This window comes from Taeniopygia guttata, chromosome 1A, assembly GCF_048771995.1.
Source record: "Taeniopygia guttata chromosome 1A, bTaeGut7.mat, whole genome shotgun sequence".
Taxonomy (NCBI): domain Eukaryota; kingdom Metazoa; phylum Chordata; class Aves; order Passeriformes; family Estrildidae; genus Taeniopygia; species Taeniopygia guttata.
Genome location: NC_133025.1, coordinates 69,080,361 through 69,097,331, shown reverse-complemented (window position 1 = coordinate 69,097,331; position 16,971 = coordinate 69,080,361). Strand labels below are relative to the sequence as shown.

The 16,971-nt window shown below is 40.4% G+C and overlaps 1 protein-coding gene across 36 annotated transcripts in view; it reads left to right on the top strand.

The window, feature by feature from the left end:
• Positions 1-16,971, top strand: part of CACNA1C (calcium voltage-gated channel subunit alpha1 C) — a 452,642-nt gene that overhangs the window by 277,244 nt on the left and 158,427 nt on the right. For 35 of the 36 annotated variants that reach the window (XM_072923847.1, XM_072923859.1, XM_072923850.1 and 32 more), the window contains exons 6-7: positions 12,880-13,041; positions 14,654-14,850. In XM_072923847.1, the coding sequence (XP_072779948.1) occupies positions 12,880-13,041; positions 14,654-14,850 (359 nt within the window). Of the gene's footprint in view, positions 1-12,879; positions 13,042-14,653; positions 14,851-16,971 lie in introns of those variants that run through there. The other variant, XM_072923877.1, reaches the window with a different exon arrangement.

The window sequence follows — 16,971 nt, the reverse complement described above, 5'->3', positions numbered from 1 at the left end:
CTACAAATCTACCCAATAACTGCCTCAGCCTTTATCCTACGAGTTACTGTGCATGCTGGCATGATTATTCAGCATGTCTTCACAACAGAAAAAATCCCAATATCATAATATGGGACCACATCAGGGTGTAGGCAGTGCCTTCCAAATGGAGGAAACAAACCCCATGCTGACATCAAAGAACAGACAGGGACATAGTAAAAATATCTCTCTTGGCTTAGTAAGAGAATTTTCAGAAAGGCTCTGCATGGATCAGACATTTCCAGTACCATTTTTCATTCTTCAAGCAATGCCCAAAGTTATTCAGATTGGGTGTAGGGCACAGGTCTGAAAGAGAGCCCACGCCACCAAGATGCTTGTCCTGAAGCATCTAAAAATCTAAGAATGCCATCTGCTGTCTCCTCAGAACAGTTTGCATTGTATCTGTACAGGTTGTAGCTAACTGGTACAAACAGGAACACGCTGGGTTCCCAGTTGCTCACTTGTAATTGCTGGCTGCTGTTGTCACCACGCTGGGGAGGGAAGATGTGGCTGTTCCACATCAAAGTAGTTAGGGCATGATCTGCTTTGGTTTTTTCTTATGTTCTCTCCCAGGTGACATCTCTGCTGCATCTGGTGTCATCCCAAGCTTACAACAAATGTCATTGCATACTTTGATTTCAGTTGGCTGAATTTTGCATTGCTTATTAATTGAAGATCTTGTAAGCAATAACTTGAAGTCCTTTGTTCATTTTCTCTAGTTACTGTCTGTCTATTAATGTGTTGGTGCCCTGATGAGACTTTTTAACTTTCTCATCTTGCCCCAAGGATGTGACTGGCCCACACACGGGGTAACAGTCAACTCAAAAGTGGGACACAGGAGACTTCATAGGTTTTGCTCAGGACACAAAATGGTACATGGATGTTCCACCACTCTGGCATCATTTGAATTACTTCTGTCTGTCCGAGCCTTCCAAAAGCTTTGTTGGATGCCTGTAGTCCTTGTTGTGATTTTCACAAAACATTATCAAAATATGAGCAAAGCACAGAGCAGCAGGTCAGTCAGACAGTGCTCTCAACCAGTGAATGCATTTTAAGTCTTCCAATATGTTTTTTTTTCAGTGATAGTCTGAATTTATAATAATTAATTCCTTGTTCAAGTGCTATAGTAGGGGAAAAAACATGAATTAAGTACAGGCAAAGATGAGGAAATAATATTTTTTAGTTTCAATGTCTACATAAATCTATGGGAGAACATTCCTTTTTAATATAGATTTCTCTGAAATTAGGTACTGCCTTCTTAGTTATGTCTGCTTGCTGTTACTGTACTAGATGAGAGCACAGGCATGCTGGCTGGTATGAACAACTAAGAAACTTTTCAATGCTTAAGATGTTCACTGATGGAACAAATTTGCTGATCTGATCATGGGGAAGTTATGGAAGTGACAGCCCACCTAACCTGCCCAGTCTCTTAATGTTTTATCTAAGTTTTCCTTGTGCCAAGGAAAGGGAAGGAGATCAGATATCTTTCTTATCTCCATTTTTTTCCAGAAGCAAATCCAATTCCTGTTTAACACATGTAACAATAACTTATCCCATATGTGTTTTGCCCTTCGTTGCAACTATTTTTTATGAGTTGAGTAGCTATGCCTCTTATTTTTTTCAGTTTTAGATTATCTTCTGCTTGTTTGCCCTGCCACATCAATCACAATTCAGAAAACATCTGCTAACCCTCTGCAAAGAATCTTTTTTTCAATTTCTGTACTGCTAAAGCTGCTCAACAGTTTTACATCAGAAGCATTTTTGACAGAATGTAGCTCACGGGATAAAAGAAATAGAAGAAATTATAAAAATTCTATTTTTGTCACCTCTTTCCATAAGCCTTACTAAATGTTGTTTTCTTTAACAGTGGAAATGGCTATAGAAATTCAATTTCTTTACAGGATTACAAAACATCTTCTCTAAACTTTCTTCAAGCATGTCATCTTTCAACCACACACCCTCCTTGCAGAGGGCTGAGGCAGTGGTGTGAGAACTGGGGCATATCAAATGCTATACATCTTAGAAGTATAATCTGATGGGGGCTGTTATTTTCTACTATTGCTCACACATTAAGCTAGCAGCCTGTCTGACATTTCTCTCTCTTTTTTCTTTTTTCTTTTTTTTTTTTTTTTTTTTGCATTGGTTGTTGTGTTTGGTGATTGGTTTAGTGATTTTTCTTTTTCTTCCTGAAATAAGTTGCTCAGAACTTTTCTGCAGTTGGGGTTTTTTTTTTTTGGTTTTTTTGTTTGTTTGGTTGGTTGGTTTTTGGGGGTTTTTTGGGGTTTTTTGTTGTTTTTGTTTATTTTTTTTTTTGAAGGTTGTTGCTATACCTTGGCTTTTATTTGTACTGAAAATTACCAAAGGGTAAAGTTCCTTTTAATCAGGTTTGATGTCTTGGACATCAGAAGTCAAACCAATAGATCCAGGTATGAATACACACAGGTTTTACAAAGGCCTGTTCTAAATCTTACAGTTTTGATTTTTAATATGAACAGCACCCAGTGAAAGAATTTAGCATTGAGTCTCACCCTCCCCCTCACAATATAGGTGAAAATTTAAACTCAAGTCTTTAGCCCACATCTGCTTTTCATATTCCAGTGCTGAGATTATTTCATTTTAAAACTTTACTTCGGAGGAAGTCAGATTTATCTCAGATTTATATTTGTAGATTTCTGTGTCTGTTAAGAACTTTATTTAGCTGATCAGATTGCAGCAGGAAAGACTTATGATTCCCCCTTGACAGCTTATTATATGTAAAAGGAATTTTAGAAAAATAAATGTTTAATTCCAGTGCATTCTAGCAACATATACACAATCTGTACCAAAAGCCTTTGAACTGTGCAAGTTGTAAAGAGAGTTTCAAAGAAAGCAAATACCAATAAAGAACCATTCTTTCTTCTGAAAAATACAACTCTGTGAAAATGGCAACCATTAATTTTTCTGTCCAAACATACTGGAGCTGCCTAGTGAGCTAAAGGATGTTTTACTTATTATGTCAGAAAGCATTTTTTTCCCCCAAAGTATTTTATTATCTGATGTGTGCAAGAAGAGCTTTAAATCTAATAAGGTTTATAAAAATCAAAAGCAACAGTCTTACTAATGTGGAAAAAGAAAGAAGGCTGGAGTTTTAGGTATTCTGAGATGGGACTGATTAATGACTGAATTGGTAAATCCCTAAATCCACTCTTTGTTCTTAAAACTGAGTCAGAGTTGCTCAGATTTGTCTGGCCATGTCTCTTTTTTTTGCAGTTGTTTAGGAAGAAAAAACAAATCCCACATGTGCATCAAGACAGTCTCACAGCAATGAGCACACATTGTGAGGTTTGCATCAGCTCTTTAATTACCTGATCAGGTAGTTTCTATTGTTACATTCTCAAAATTCTCCTAGAAACCCTCCATGACAGTGATTTGAAAGTGCCACACTGTGTTTCTCCAGAGCTCAGTCCCATCTGTGCTCATTAAGCACTATCCCAAGTTGAGAGGTTGGGTCAATTTTCCTCTCCAGGGCTATACAACCTATTATTTGTCACATACAGTGCTGTACTTCTACATAGTCAGCTAAAGACAAAGTTTTAGATTTTATCCAGTATTTTGTTGTAATCCTTCTAACATGTGAAGTTCAAACTTCATGGAGCTCATACTAAGCCACTTGTTGTTTGCTGGAGCATTTAACCTGCATGAAGATAGATTTCTTTCATTAATATATTTTTCTTTCATTAATATATTTTTCTCCATGTAGTAAAAAACTGTAATCTTATCACTCCTGTCTATACTTCTACATTTACAGAATCCCTGTTAACATTTGTTTACTTTTAAGCTTTTGCCTTTTCTGAATCTGTTCACAAGTGATGAGTTAGAACATCTGGAGAAGGACATCAGACAAATAAAATACTCTTTATTGTTTATAATAGAGAAAGGAGACTAATATCCACTTACCTGAGGAATTCTGTCAATAGACTGTAAAATTGTTAACAATTTTATAAAGGTCTTTGTAACCCAAAAATCATTAATCTTCCACTCAAATGATTGAGACCCAATTGCTTTGAGCCCTTTTTTGGCCCCATGAGGCACTTCCAGGTCTTCAAAGTTCCTTGTTTGCAAAACTATTTCCTTAGGACATGTCTGAGGACTTTTTTCAGAGTTGCATACAACAGCACTTGACATCCTGAAACAAGGCTTTTCCATCATTATCTCAGTTCAGAGGTTGTTCAACTCTTGGCTTGGGTTTTGTTTTTTTATGTTCACCTGTCCAGACTGACGACAGTACGTCGTGTTGACATATTCCCACCCAAGTTTTCTGATTGAATCCAGTGGCGTGGCACTAGACCAAAATTTCCCCCTGTAAATATTTTTCCGTGTCACAGCTGCGCTTGCATATGAAAAAATTGAAAAAATGGAAATGTGATGGGTCATTTCACTGAGAACTGGGGCAGTCTTTGGGCCAGATTGTCTTTGGGTTTGGATAGCTCTGTAGGAAAAGGAGCCAAGGAAAATTCTTCCTATCTGTGGTCCTTCACAGTGGTTAAGAACAGATAAAACCTTTACAGTGACCCCATGAATGGTTTTCTCAGTCCGTGATCATCCTGTCAGAAGAAAATCCAAGCTATTTCCTGGGAAACAGTGACAGCTGATCCTTGCTGGCCTAGGAACTGCCAGGGCTCCTGAAGGCCCTTTACCTGCCTTAAATTTAATCCATCTTTAGAAGTCTCTGTCTGGCAGAGAGTATTTGACCTCAGCCTCCCCACTCTATGTAACACTACTTGGCAGCACTCTGTGGTCTTTGTTCAGAATAGCTTTGGAGTTTGTGCTCTGAACTTCATTTTGGTTTTGTTCAAGATAGCCTTTTTTTTTCTGTAGGCACTTAGTTGCTTCTTTTCTCTCCATGCTCTTACTCTGTATTCAGGTAGCTGCATGGGAGGGAATCCACACCATTTTTGGGTTTGATTTTTTTTACATTTAAAGCCTGACGATCTTGCCTCAGCTCAGGATCTCATCCTCAGCTGAACTGAGCTAAAATCAAATGGTTAGAGAGCAAGGCTGAACTTGCAGGAGCTACCTCTTATGTTGGAATTGGAAAGATGAAGAAAGTCTTTTTACTCACCAAGCAATTTTTTAAGAAAGTGGACACTTATATACTTTGAATAAAAGACTACTAAAAAAAAAGCCCCCCAGGAGGAGAGAGAGGGATGTTTTTATGAGGGGTACTGGAGGTCTCTTCCAGCAGAGAGTCGAGGAGCCCAAGCCATGTGTACATCTATCCAAGCATCCTCCTCAAGCTGGGCTGTGTGGCCACCATGCTCAGGACAAGCTGCATTGTCTGCCTGAGTCAGCTCACTCTGGCAGGCAGAGGATGCTCAAGCTGAGCTGCTTCCCAAGAGAAAAGGATCCAGAAAGAAGAGCTGGGTTTTGTTGTGGCTTTTGGTTTTGTTCTGCTGATCCTTTCCCACCTCAAAGGATGAGGCAAGGGTGCTATTGCAAGACCTGGCAAACATAAAACTATTGTGTTCACATCCACATGCCCATTTGCACAAATCTCCTTGTGTATGACAATTTCAGTGTGAGAAGTCAATGAATGCATGGCTTGAAAAGGCAGGAAGGAGAACATGGTGAGCAGATGCCAAAACTTTCTTTTTTCTATTTTTTACAGCACGTAGTTTTGAATTGAGTGCTTGTATATGTTTAAAAGGCATTGCCTACTCAAAAGTAGTCATCCTGCAGCTTGAAAATTTTCTTTCCTATTTCTTTTCACATCAACTAATTTTCTGTCCTGTGCCTTTCCTTACTATTCCAAGACTTTCCCTCTTATTCTTGAAATATAAATGACATCTGCAGCCCCAAGAATGCTGGGCTACACCCACAGAATTTACTTTATCTACCAATCTGCCACTAACATTTTGAGAATCCAGCAAGACAGAAAAAGACTACCTCCCTAAACTGCTATTGTACAGCTGTCCTTAAATGAACTGATATGATTTCCCTTTGCAACAGTGGTGAAGAAGTGTTTTTTCTCACAAAGCACTGTAGATGTACTTATCTAAGATATCTTGCCATGACTGTGGACCTTTTTGTGCTAAAACTATCTGTTGTTTTCCGGGCTTCCTTTTAAATTCCTATAAAACCTTTCATATTTATGAATATTTAATATTTTTCAATTTTCTTAGCCAATGTCTACATTTTTTAAGTGATAAATATCCACTTTGGGGAATATTACTGGTTATATTGCTTGTGCTTTGGAAATAGAACTGTAGTGGCAGTCTCTCAGAGCATTGTCAGAAATGTGATTTGCGGATAGACCTTGCTTGTGATGGTGCATAGACCTGGCTGGTGATGGTGCATCAGCTCTACCACTGGTTCCCAGAAGTGATCTGACTCAGGCCCTGTGCTGAGTAACAAATCCTCCCCTGCTTCCTCCTTGCTTGCACAAAGTAGTAGTTTTCTTCTGAACTGTATTAGCAGGAAAAGAATTCCTTCCCACACCCCTGGCACTGCCTTAAGTATGAATATTTTTTTTTTTTTTAATGTATAGGAAGGCAGAGGAGGGATGGTCCTCTCCTTTCCTTTTTATTCCTGCTCACTTCTAGGTCATTTATATGAGACTGTGCCTGCTCACACATCCTGGTTCAGGCAACCCCATGGTGTAGGCGAAATACAGCCCTGAAAAACCAATGGAAGAGTAGACTCAGGATATGCTTTCCCTGAAGACCTGAACTACCAACTAATATGATGGGAATGCAAAACTGCTCTGTCCAGCAAGCAAAGTTTGATCCCAAATTGAAGACAGATGAAAATTGTAAAAGAGGACTCTGCTTGGCAAGGCCTGAATTTAGTTCTGAGACCAATATCTTAAGAATGTCTTAAGCTTCGCCTGCAGAACTCAGCCATGACACACCACTTCCAAAGCAGGTAGCAGGAGAAGGCTGAGCCCAGAAATGGGCTCAGATGAAGGGATGGCTCAAACTGAAAGGTGCAGTGTTGAATGTCCAAACACACTGCCCCGGGACAAAAGCTGCTCGCTCCTGATAATTGCCTAATGTCCAAAGAGCTCCAAAACGTGCATTGACTGCTTCAAGAGCAGGGCTTCTGATCACTGAGTGTCCTTGCAAATAAAATAAATTGTAATCTTGGTGGTCAGGGTGAGATCTAAAAAGCCTTAGGCGAGTTAAGAAATCACAGCCCCAGGTGTGGTCAGTGAGGCTGAAGAGGGTCAGGGCAGTCTCAGGTGTGGTCAGTGAGGATGAGGAGGGTCAGAGCAGCCCCAGGTGTGGTCAGTGAGGAGGAGGAGGGTGAAGCAGCCCCAGGTGTGGTCAGTGAGGATGAGGAGGGTCAGGGCAGTCCCAGGTGTGGTCAGTGAGGATGAGGAGGGTCAGAGCAGCCCCAGGTGTGGTCAGTGAGGATGAGGAGGGGCAGAGCAGCCCCAGGTGTGGTCAGTGAGGATGAGGAGGGGATGAAGCAGCCCCAGGTGTGGTCAGTGAGGATGAGGAGGGGCAGCCCCTGCCAAGGGCAGCTCTCAGGGGGTTACTGTACCTGCTGGAGTGGGTGATCTCTGGGAATCTCTCCAGGGACAGCTGTGACACATCTGCAGGGCAGGGGGAACACCTGGGTGCTCCTGGGGCACTGCTCAGGGTGTGCAAAGGGACAATCCCTGTGCCCCCGGACAGGAGAGGGGAGCAGCACACCTGAGCAGGTGGGGCAGCACAGGGAAGATCCTTTTTAATTCTCTTTTTTATTTCATCTTCCCAATCCCCTCACAGTGCCTCCAGTCCCTCCCTTGTGCGCCTCAGTGACCCCAGAGTTTAAGGGGAAATTTCCCTTATGTTTGTGTTTAAATTGCAGAGGATCCCCCTTCACCTGTGATTTTAAGGGTATCAATTAAAAGAAAACCAACCGTTTCCATGACTTAAAGGTATCAGTTGAAAAGGAATTGTTGTTTTCTAGTTTAAATGGAGGGGGATAACCTTGCTGATGCCATTTTATGGGTTTGAGTTGAGGGGAAATCCCCCATTTTCATAATCTTAAAGCTTAAATGGTGAGGGAATTCATGTTTTCCCTGATTTTAAGGGTTTAAATTCAGAGGAGATCATCCTTTTCCAATATTTGAATTGTTTAAATAGAGCGGGAAAGGGAAGAAAAAGAGAGAGGAAAAAATAGCAGGAAATATGAGGTGCAAAAGAAGAGAAAAAAGGGTGGGAAATATGAAGGGTGCAAAAGGACAGGAAGCCTAAGAGAAAAAGGGCAGGAAAAGTGAGGTAATTAACACTCGTGCACTAATTAATTGGGAGTTTATGAACACCACTCTGCAACAGAGAAGAGATATTATCTTTTTAAGAAAAAACTCTGCAGGATCAGTCTCAGAAAGAAGGTTTTTCGGATCTGAAAATTCACAGTCTTGAAAAAAAAAAAGGCAAGTTAGGTGTTTCTAAGAATTGTCTTACTTTTTATAGGCATGTCTTTCTTGAGAGAGATTCTGTATTAGCAAACCTACCATTAATTTCCTTGGATATGTTTCACAGTGCAACAATGCCAAGTGTGTTTTATCAGCTGGGTCTTTTTCTTGTGCCATCTTGCTAAACATTGGTTGAAATCCAAAAAAGCTTGTAAGTACACAAGGGGATATGTAGGTAATCCCATTGCTTTAGGTGCAGACACTCAAAGATAAAGTACATTCTTCAATAACTGCCTGAATCGATGGGACAGCAACCAGCCACTCTCATCACCTTCCTGAGAGAAAAACACAGCATCATATAATAGCTCTGAAACACCTGCAGCAGCCCTAGTAGTGCATTTCCCATCACTTTGAGAAAGATCAATGTTACTTGGTATGAGCGTTTTTCTTCCGTTCTTCCCCAGTCCCTCTTCTTCCCAGTTGTATTCTAAACTTTTGGGTTAATGCAGAAGCTAAAAAGGGCTTGACCTGGTATAAAAAGCAATGTTTTTCCCATGGAATAAATATTTAAAATGTTTTATCAGTGTAAATAAATGCTAAATTCTGTGAGCCCAGGGAATGGCATTAACGTATTTTGCTTGCTGAAACGTTTATGGAATCAGTGTCAGCCAACAGAACAGAGCCAAGAGGATTTTTTTAAAGGTAAACTGAAGTGCTTTTAAAATAAATACTAAGAATTGTTTAAGATCTTCAATTATTAACAGATGAAAAGTGTGGGCTAAAAAAGTGCAAACAATCCCTTTCGTTGCACTTTCCCTAATCTCTGTGCAGCTCTCTGTGTCCAGCCTGGAGTGAGCTCCTCAAGGCAGATGCTTCACCTTAACAGATGTCTGGAGAGAATCTAGCACATAAATAAGTAGATTTAGAATGCCAAATATTTGAAAGTTTTTTATTTTTATATTTGCTTCTCAGGACTTAAGTTCAAGACCCTGTGTTTATGGTTGGCCAGCACTGACATTGCCAGCCTCTGGAAACAGCACTGTAAAAACTTGGCTCTGCTACAGAAAGCAATTATTGGCATCACCTCCTTTAAATCCAGAGGCCAGCTCTGCAGTCTGATCAGGTCACCAAGCACTCTGATTTAATTATGATTATCAGCTGCACAGTTCATTGCCAGGAGTGCAAGCCTTACCTCCACAAGTGAGAAAAAAATGCCAAAGATATGCCATGGTGTCAACACCCATGTAAGATGGCGCCTATGTACTGCACCATGCACAAATTAAGAGAATGCATCAGTTGGGACAGAGAAATCATTCTTTTATAAGCTGAACTCTCTTCCTCTGCACAGAGAAAGAGCCCATAAAAGAGTGTAGAATTCTTACCACTGGTTAGAAAAATCTTTGTGACTGCTTAAAAGGGGGTGGTTTGCCTTGATTTACTCTGATCAGGAGCACATCGGAACACAGATGTGAAGTGTTTTAAGCGTGTGAGGTTTTTATTAAAAGAGTGGCTCTGTTCCACGTACCCTCAGCTCCTCCCCTGTCATTTAATCCCTCCTCACTGCTCTCCCTGTTCTCTCCTTTGCCAGTAACAAGGAGTTTTCTGCGTCTCTGTGCATGGTTCCTCGTGCCATTGCTTGCAGCAGTTCTTTGTGCTGCAAGGGGCTGCCTGACAGAATAAAGAATTTGCAGGCAGCAGCTGTGTGGGGAGCCTGGTGATGTGCATGGATCTCTCATGCTATCTCTGCAGATAGCATCCATTGCATCTCCTAAGGGCATTTGTGAAGTTGCCACATAGTGGTTTTTAGCTTTTAGAAACTCTCTGAATACTTTGATGGTAATGTATTTAAGTTTGCCAATGACTGGAATCATCTAGATTTAAAACCAGGCTGCCCTAAAGGGGTACTGCACAGCACACACATCAATTCATGCTAAAAGCATTCAGTGCTTCATGTCCTCTTCAAATTGGCTCATTATCCTCAAGAAGCTTTTCTCTAAGCTGGCTGAAGGTGCTGTACGAGGTAGTCCATGCTCCCCTCGATGGTCTAAACATCATCTCAAGTTTATGGTGCCAACCTTTGTTTGCACAAACACTGTTTTGTTTTAACAAAGGGCATTGCCTTGTGCACACATTATCTTCTCTTAACATCTGTAGTAGGCTGAAGCACTTTCATGGCATGGGTGTTAATAAAGCTGTTTTTAAAATGAGAGAGCTTTTTTGTTCATCTTTTTGTCTGTCCTCAGTACCCTCTCAAGAGTACTAGGTATAACCTACAACGAGCGTTAAAATTAATTAATAATTAAGGGTAAATTACATAAAACCTGGTGTTAGAACTCTTAACCTCATAAACTTGGCTACATTTTAGATTAACAATGCTCCTAAAGTAACTGAAAAGGGAGACCTTTATTTGTTTTTGTGAAGATTTATTTGAAGCAAAAAATATTTCAATCTGCAAAGTTTGTGGGAGTTTCTATCAGGTTTGCAGCCATCTGTAGTCTTTTAACTTTCTTGTACTGTTGTACCTTGTTTGGGAGAAGGTGAGACATTGTTTTAATTTTCTGGGGAATGTAACATTCCTGATGTAAAGAATTGGAGCAATGCTGATGTTGACTGCACTTTGTTTTATGTGCATATTTAGAATTAGTAGACTGAAAGAAGTGGGCATTTAGAGGAAAAGGTTGACTGCCTCATGTAAACACAGCCAATTTTTTTCCCAGACATATTGCTTATTGAGAAAAGCACACAGACATACTGCTTATTGAGAAAATTGCTTATTGAGAGGCAACTGAGCAAGCAGAGTGGCCCACTCTTGTGCAGGATGTTTTGATGCTGTCAGTAATGTAGTTCACCTTTGAGTCTCTGAGCCAGAATGTTTTGTTCTGAATGGCACTACCTTTGGATAGCAGCATATCCTTTGGATAGATAACCGAACCACCTGTAGACACCTGAAGAAGTGTTCTGACATCTGAGAAATGTTAGAATCCAGCCAGTATTTGCTAAGAGGCAGTGAGGGATGCTGCTGGCCAAGGCAGCCGATGCCACATTTGGCTGCTTCTGCTGTGTTCCATCATGGCTGTAGAGCAAAGGCAGTCTCAGCTGTAAGCTGACAAGTGGATTGCCTGCAAGGGAAAGTGCTTGTCAAGAGATGTGTCATCCTCATTAGAAAGTATTTAAATTAGTTTGGGAGAAAATAAAAAAACCTCTAAGATCTTAGCTAGATTTTAAAAGTTATTAGTTATCACAAGCTCTCTTGGCAGATGTATAACAGACATTTACAACTCATGAATCACATTTTTCAAAAATCACTGCTAATACCAACTTCTCTGAGGAGATGACAGCATTTGCAGGAGACATTAATGACTTCTGGCTCTCAGTCACTGCAAAATCATGAGCTTGTAATTGTTCTGATCTGGCTATTTGTAGACTATAGATTTCTAGAGGCCTCTCAATACTTCTATCATTAATAACTTGCCAGTGACAGTGATTGCCATCATTCCTACTCAAAGTGATAACTTTAAGATCTTTGTAAATGCAAATCTTTACTAAAGCCTTAGGAGGCTGGATTTATTATTCTTGTTTTACAAAATGAGGGGAAGGAGACAGAGGGAGGCACATGAATCTGCAGCTTGAGTCAAGGGCATCTGAGGGTACAGCTGCTTAGTGATTCAGAAAACTTGTCTACAAGTCACCTTCCCTGGGTCATTCTGGGAATGTCTGGCTTGCTCTCGATTAGGACTTTCAACAGTCTCATACCTTAACAATCATGTAATAATATTTTGCTCATATCCATTTCTGGGCAATCTCCGTCAAAAGGTGATCCACAAATTTTGGAACAAAACCAGCACTGCTGGTTCTGACTCTCCCTCTGTTGAGACTGAAGTGAATGAGGTGGATGTGGAGCACAGGGAAGATTCTAAGAGGGCCAGGAGCTCTCACTCAATATGTGTTTGGTGATTCTTGGGCATCTCAGGCTCTGCCCTGGGACTGGCTTGACTTCTGGAAGCCCCCAGCATCAGAGTAGGGACATGACCAGTTTGCCACCTCTCCCCATGCTCTGGAGTGCAGCTCTGTGCACCCCAGCATTTGTCCTCTCATGTGTACCATGGTTCTTGTCCCTCTTCAGGCCTGGTTGTTCCTTGTTTTTCCCATGCTTTTACTCTCCTCAACACCATGTGTGCAACACCTTAGGTGGGCTTTTCAAGAGCAAGCAAGCTAGCTGACATATTCCCTCCTCAGGATGGGGGTATTTTGGTGACAGGTAAGATAATACCTGTTTCACTTCGGTGTGTGATCTGGAAGCAGTGTTAAATTCTTGAAATGTTGGGGATCTTTTACGGGGAGGTAATCTGTAAATGCATCATCATGATAATGAGTTCAGGTGAGGGGGAAAAATAAAACTGAAACACTACTGTACAATTTGTAGCCTCTCTGAATTTTGTTCTCTTGCTGATAAGTGTTTCCTTCTGTTCTCTCTACAGGTCTCCAGGTGGTTTTAAATTCAATTATCAAGGCCATGGTCCCTTTGTTGCATATTGCCCTGCTGGTGCTGTTTGTCATTATTATCTATGCCATCATTGGACTGGAGTTATTCATGGGGAAGATGCATAAGACCTGCTACCATGTGCAAGGGGGACTGATAGGTAAGGGGAACACACACAAACATACAAGATTTTCAGAGGGAGGCTTTTCCCATGTGTAACAGAACATTTTTTCTTGCATAGGAGATGGGTGGCTGCTGCTCACTGCTTATGTACTTGTTAGGGGTTTCACAATTTCACCACTGCAGATTGAGCTACACAGGAGATGGTGTCACAGGAATGAACACCTCAAATATTTCATTATTAATGTCATTCACAAATGTTCTTTGTTTTAAGCCAGTATCATTGTAAAGGAATACATAATTCAGGGCACTGCCTTTTTTTTTTTTATTTAGTCACAGGCTGCAACTTTGGTTAGTAAGCAGAAAGAAAATAAAATTATATTAATGGGAAGAAACTTTTTTACATCAAATTCATCACAAAATGTATTTATTTCATATTATTTGCAGAAAGAAATATTCACATTTAAAAATAACTTAATTGCACTGTCACTCATCTAACTGTTAATTTTTGTTTGATTTATTGATCTCAAACAGCAGCTATTTCTCATGTGGTAGAGGGTATTAATGCCTAGTACCCAGTTCAGCTCATAAGAAAACAATGTACAGCAGAAAATTTTTTCAGAAGTTCTGCATTTCTGCTTTTATAATGTTGGCAGATTTCATTTTCTGGACATGATGCTAGGACTATAATGAGCTGTCACTGCAGTTTGCATCTTTAAAGTGGGTGTATTTTTCTCCATTCTGTCTGGAAGTATTTACATTACAGTGTCTAATTCTGATATTACTGTTTCTGGCATTCTTTCGTGATCAGAATGTGAACACAATTTTGGAAAATTACATTGTTTACCATATAATAAGATGAGAAGGAAACATAATTACCCACTCCCCTACACGTACATAAATACCTGCAGCTGTTAAAAATGTAACACTGAGATCTGAAATCTCTATATTTTTAAAAAATCACGTTGTGCTTATAAAAATGTTTTCTGGAGCGTTTGTTATATGCCAAATCATTTCGTTGGCTTTGTTGTATAGGTTGTCAGGTCTTTGAAAACACCTGTACAGGATAAGGGATGGATAACCAAGCAGAAGTCTTAGAGTTTCTGAGTGCCACTAGGCTACTGATAAAATGCCACACATCATCTAAATGCCAAAAGAGCAGAGCCCCAGACAGTCCCTGCTGTAATTCAGCAGTGGCCCAGTGCCACATCCGTCTCCAGAGCACTGAAGCCTGTCTGCTGCAGGGCTCAGCCTCCTCCAGCAGTGCCAGGCGCTGCTGTGCCTCCAAGGTTAACCCAGCTGCCAGGTGACTGCAGTAGGAGAGCACTGGCCATGACACGCAGCCTAATGAAACATGATAGGCTTGATCTGATGCTCCCTGCCATGTTGAAAGGCATGAATTCTTCCTCACAGGAGGGTATGCTTTGGGGGGAAAAAAAAGTTCATCTCTGTTTTGACTATAAAATTTGACTGCTTGGCTATTATTTTTTACAAAAAGAAAGTGAAGCTCAACAGTGAGCAGTCGCCTGTGTATTCCTGAGAAATCTGTCAAACTCACTGCAAAATACATATGTTGAACTCTGATATCCTTCACTCGCTTATCGGTGTGTCAAATGGTTTCCTTCAGCTGTTTCCCCCTTCTCTCCTTTAAGATACACCTGCAGAAGATGATCCATCTCCGTGTGCCCCCCAGTCTGCCCACGGGCGGCAGTGTCAGAACGGCACCGAGTGCAAGGCGGGCTGGGAGGGACCCAAGCATGGCATTACCAACTTTGACAATTTTGCTTTTGCCATGCTCACGGTGTTTCAGTGCATCACCATGGAGGGCTGGACAGATGTGCTGTACTGGGTACGTATCCGAAAATGATGGGCTGAGAGTCCTGCTTGAAATCTGGGGGCTTTAGCTTTCTTGCTTGTTCTCTAGAGTGAAGGCATGGTTGCTAGCATGGAGCTTGAATTAACTCAGCTTACTGTTTGATAAAGTGGAGGGGTTATCTGGTGTAATGAAACCAAATGTAAATGTTGACTTTCCATTGATATTTTAATTTTGAATTATGGCAGATGGCTTATTGATTTGAAAGGTTGCAATGTACCTTGGTTGAGCAGAAAGTCATTGAAAGACCCTCTCTGCAGTAGTGAAACATCTCGTGCATCTCCAGATTATTGATGTAGAAGAATTTGTGACAGACAACCATGTGCTCTACCCATGGCATTTGTGTTACAAAGGCACTACACTGATCAGATCATAGGTTTTATAAGAAAGGCCTCACAAATTCCAGCACTACTCCTGACTATGACTTTTGTTATTGAAGAATTTATTCTAATGCTATTAGCTCTGATACTGGTATCAATCATGCTCACATGTTTAGCAAAAATATTATATTACCTGTAATAGAAATGGAGACTCATCTTGTCCTGTAGACTAATTCTGGGCATTTCAGCAGCTTTAGTTTGTACCTTTTAATTCCTAATTTATTGGGAAATTCAATGCAATACAATTATACTGTAAGAGTTAATATCAGGTTTGGCTTTCACCAGTAAATCACAGATAAATGTGTTTCTGGGTGCAGCCCTGGCCATCAGCTTTTGCAGCAGTATGTCATGACCTAGGACTTTCATTCATTCACGACACAGTCCTGTCTGTATGAGACTGACCCAGACTCACACCAGCTTGTAAGTCTGGCATGTCATGCCACACCTGGATCTCCAGATGGTACGATGTGTTAAAATGCATGATGCAGTTTGACTTGAGAAGGCTCGAAGCACACAAAAGGATAATCTGGACTGAGGCAGCTTGCACTGTTAGTCAACAAGCTTCTCTCTTACACATGAGCCCAAAGCTGCCTTCTACCCAGAAGTGATTTAGAGTTTGCAAGATTTCCCTTTGAAGATTTAGCTTATCTGCAAAGGATGGTCTCTGCGTGAAACAGCTAGAAGTTCTCTTTATCTTCTTAAGCTTAGATTAGAATAGTGACTATAGCTTCCTTTTAATGCCTGAGATAAAGGGCAGAGATCAAACCACAAGGGGAGTCTGGGTCTCAGAGAAAAAAAATTGCCATTACTAGAAAAAAGGGTATAAATTAATAAAATAATGAAGAGCAGAAGTCAACGTCGGAAGATAAACTGAGTGAAACTGCTCTACAGTTCAACTATGGCTACATATAACATACCTGTATTTTTACCACACTTAGCTTATATTTCTCCATGCTGTGTGTGATTGAGAGGATTTATCTGCAGGGGAAATGGGAGAGAGTAAATGATATTAGAAGACATGAAAATATTTTTGGCCTTGTATACCATTCAGAATTATGAAACCTTTCCATAAGTTATCCGTTTCTCCAAAGACATTTGCTAAGACCTTTCCAATTCCCACCCTTTAGGGCCCATGTGTCATTTTCATGACTTGGTATGAGTCATGTTTAACTCATTATCAGTTATCCAATAACAGCAGCTAAAAGCATATACTCACATCCAAAAGATTTTCTACCATGACTGCAGCAGACAGTCTGATTTTTATGGTGTCCCTGCAGCAAACTGGGTTTTAGGTGTTGGCTGTTGTTTGGTATTCAGCCAGCTTTTTTTTTCCACTGCTCTCCTGAGCTATTCTTTTTTTTCCTTTGGAGACAGAGTGCTGAACTTAGACCTTAAATTAATACAGATGGATGGTCATTATTTTTAGGGGCATGCATATAGTGAACCTTTTAGATTATGGCATTGTTAAAATGCTTTCTTTGGGAACAGCAGAAAAATTTGTTATCATCAGTTCCCAGTTATTCCTAGACAAGACTACAAAAGATAAGAGTTAGCACTGCAGAAAAAAAGTCAATAATTGAGGAGGAGGGAATTTATTTCATAAAGAAAAAAAAGTATCATCTATGTTTAAAGACCATGAAATACAAAGTTTGAGTAAATACTTGAACACCTGAGCTGGCAGACATTCTTGGTTAAGCTGCTGGAAACAATCCTAAGA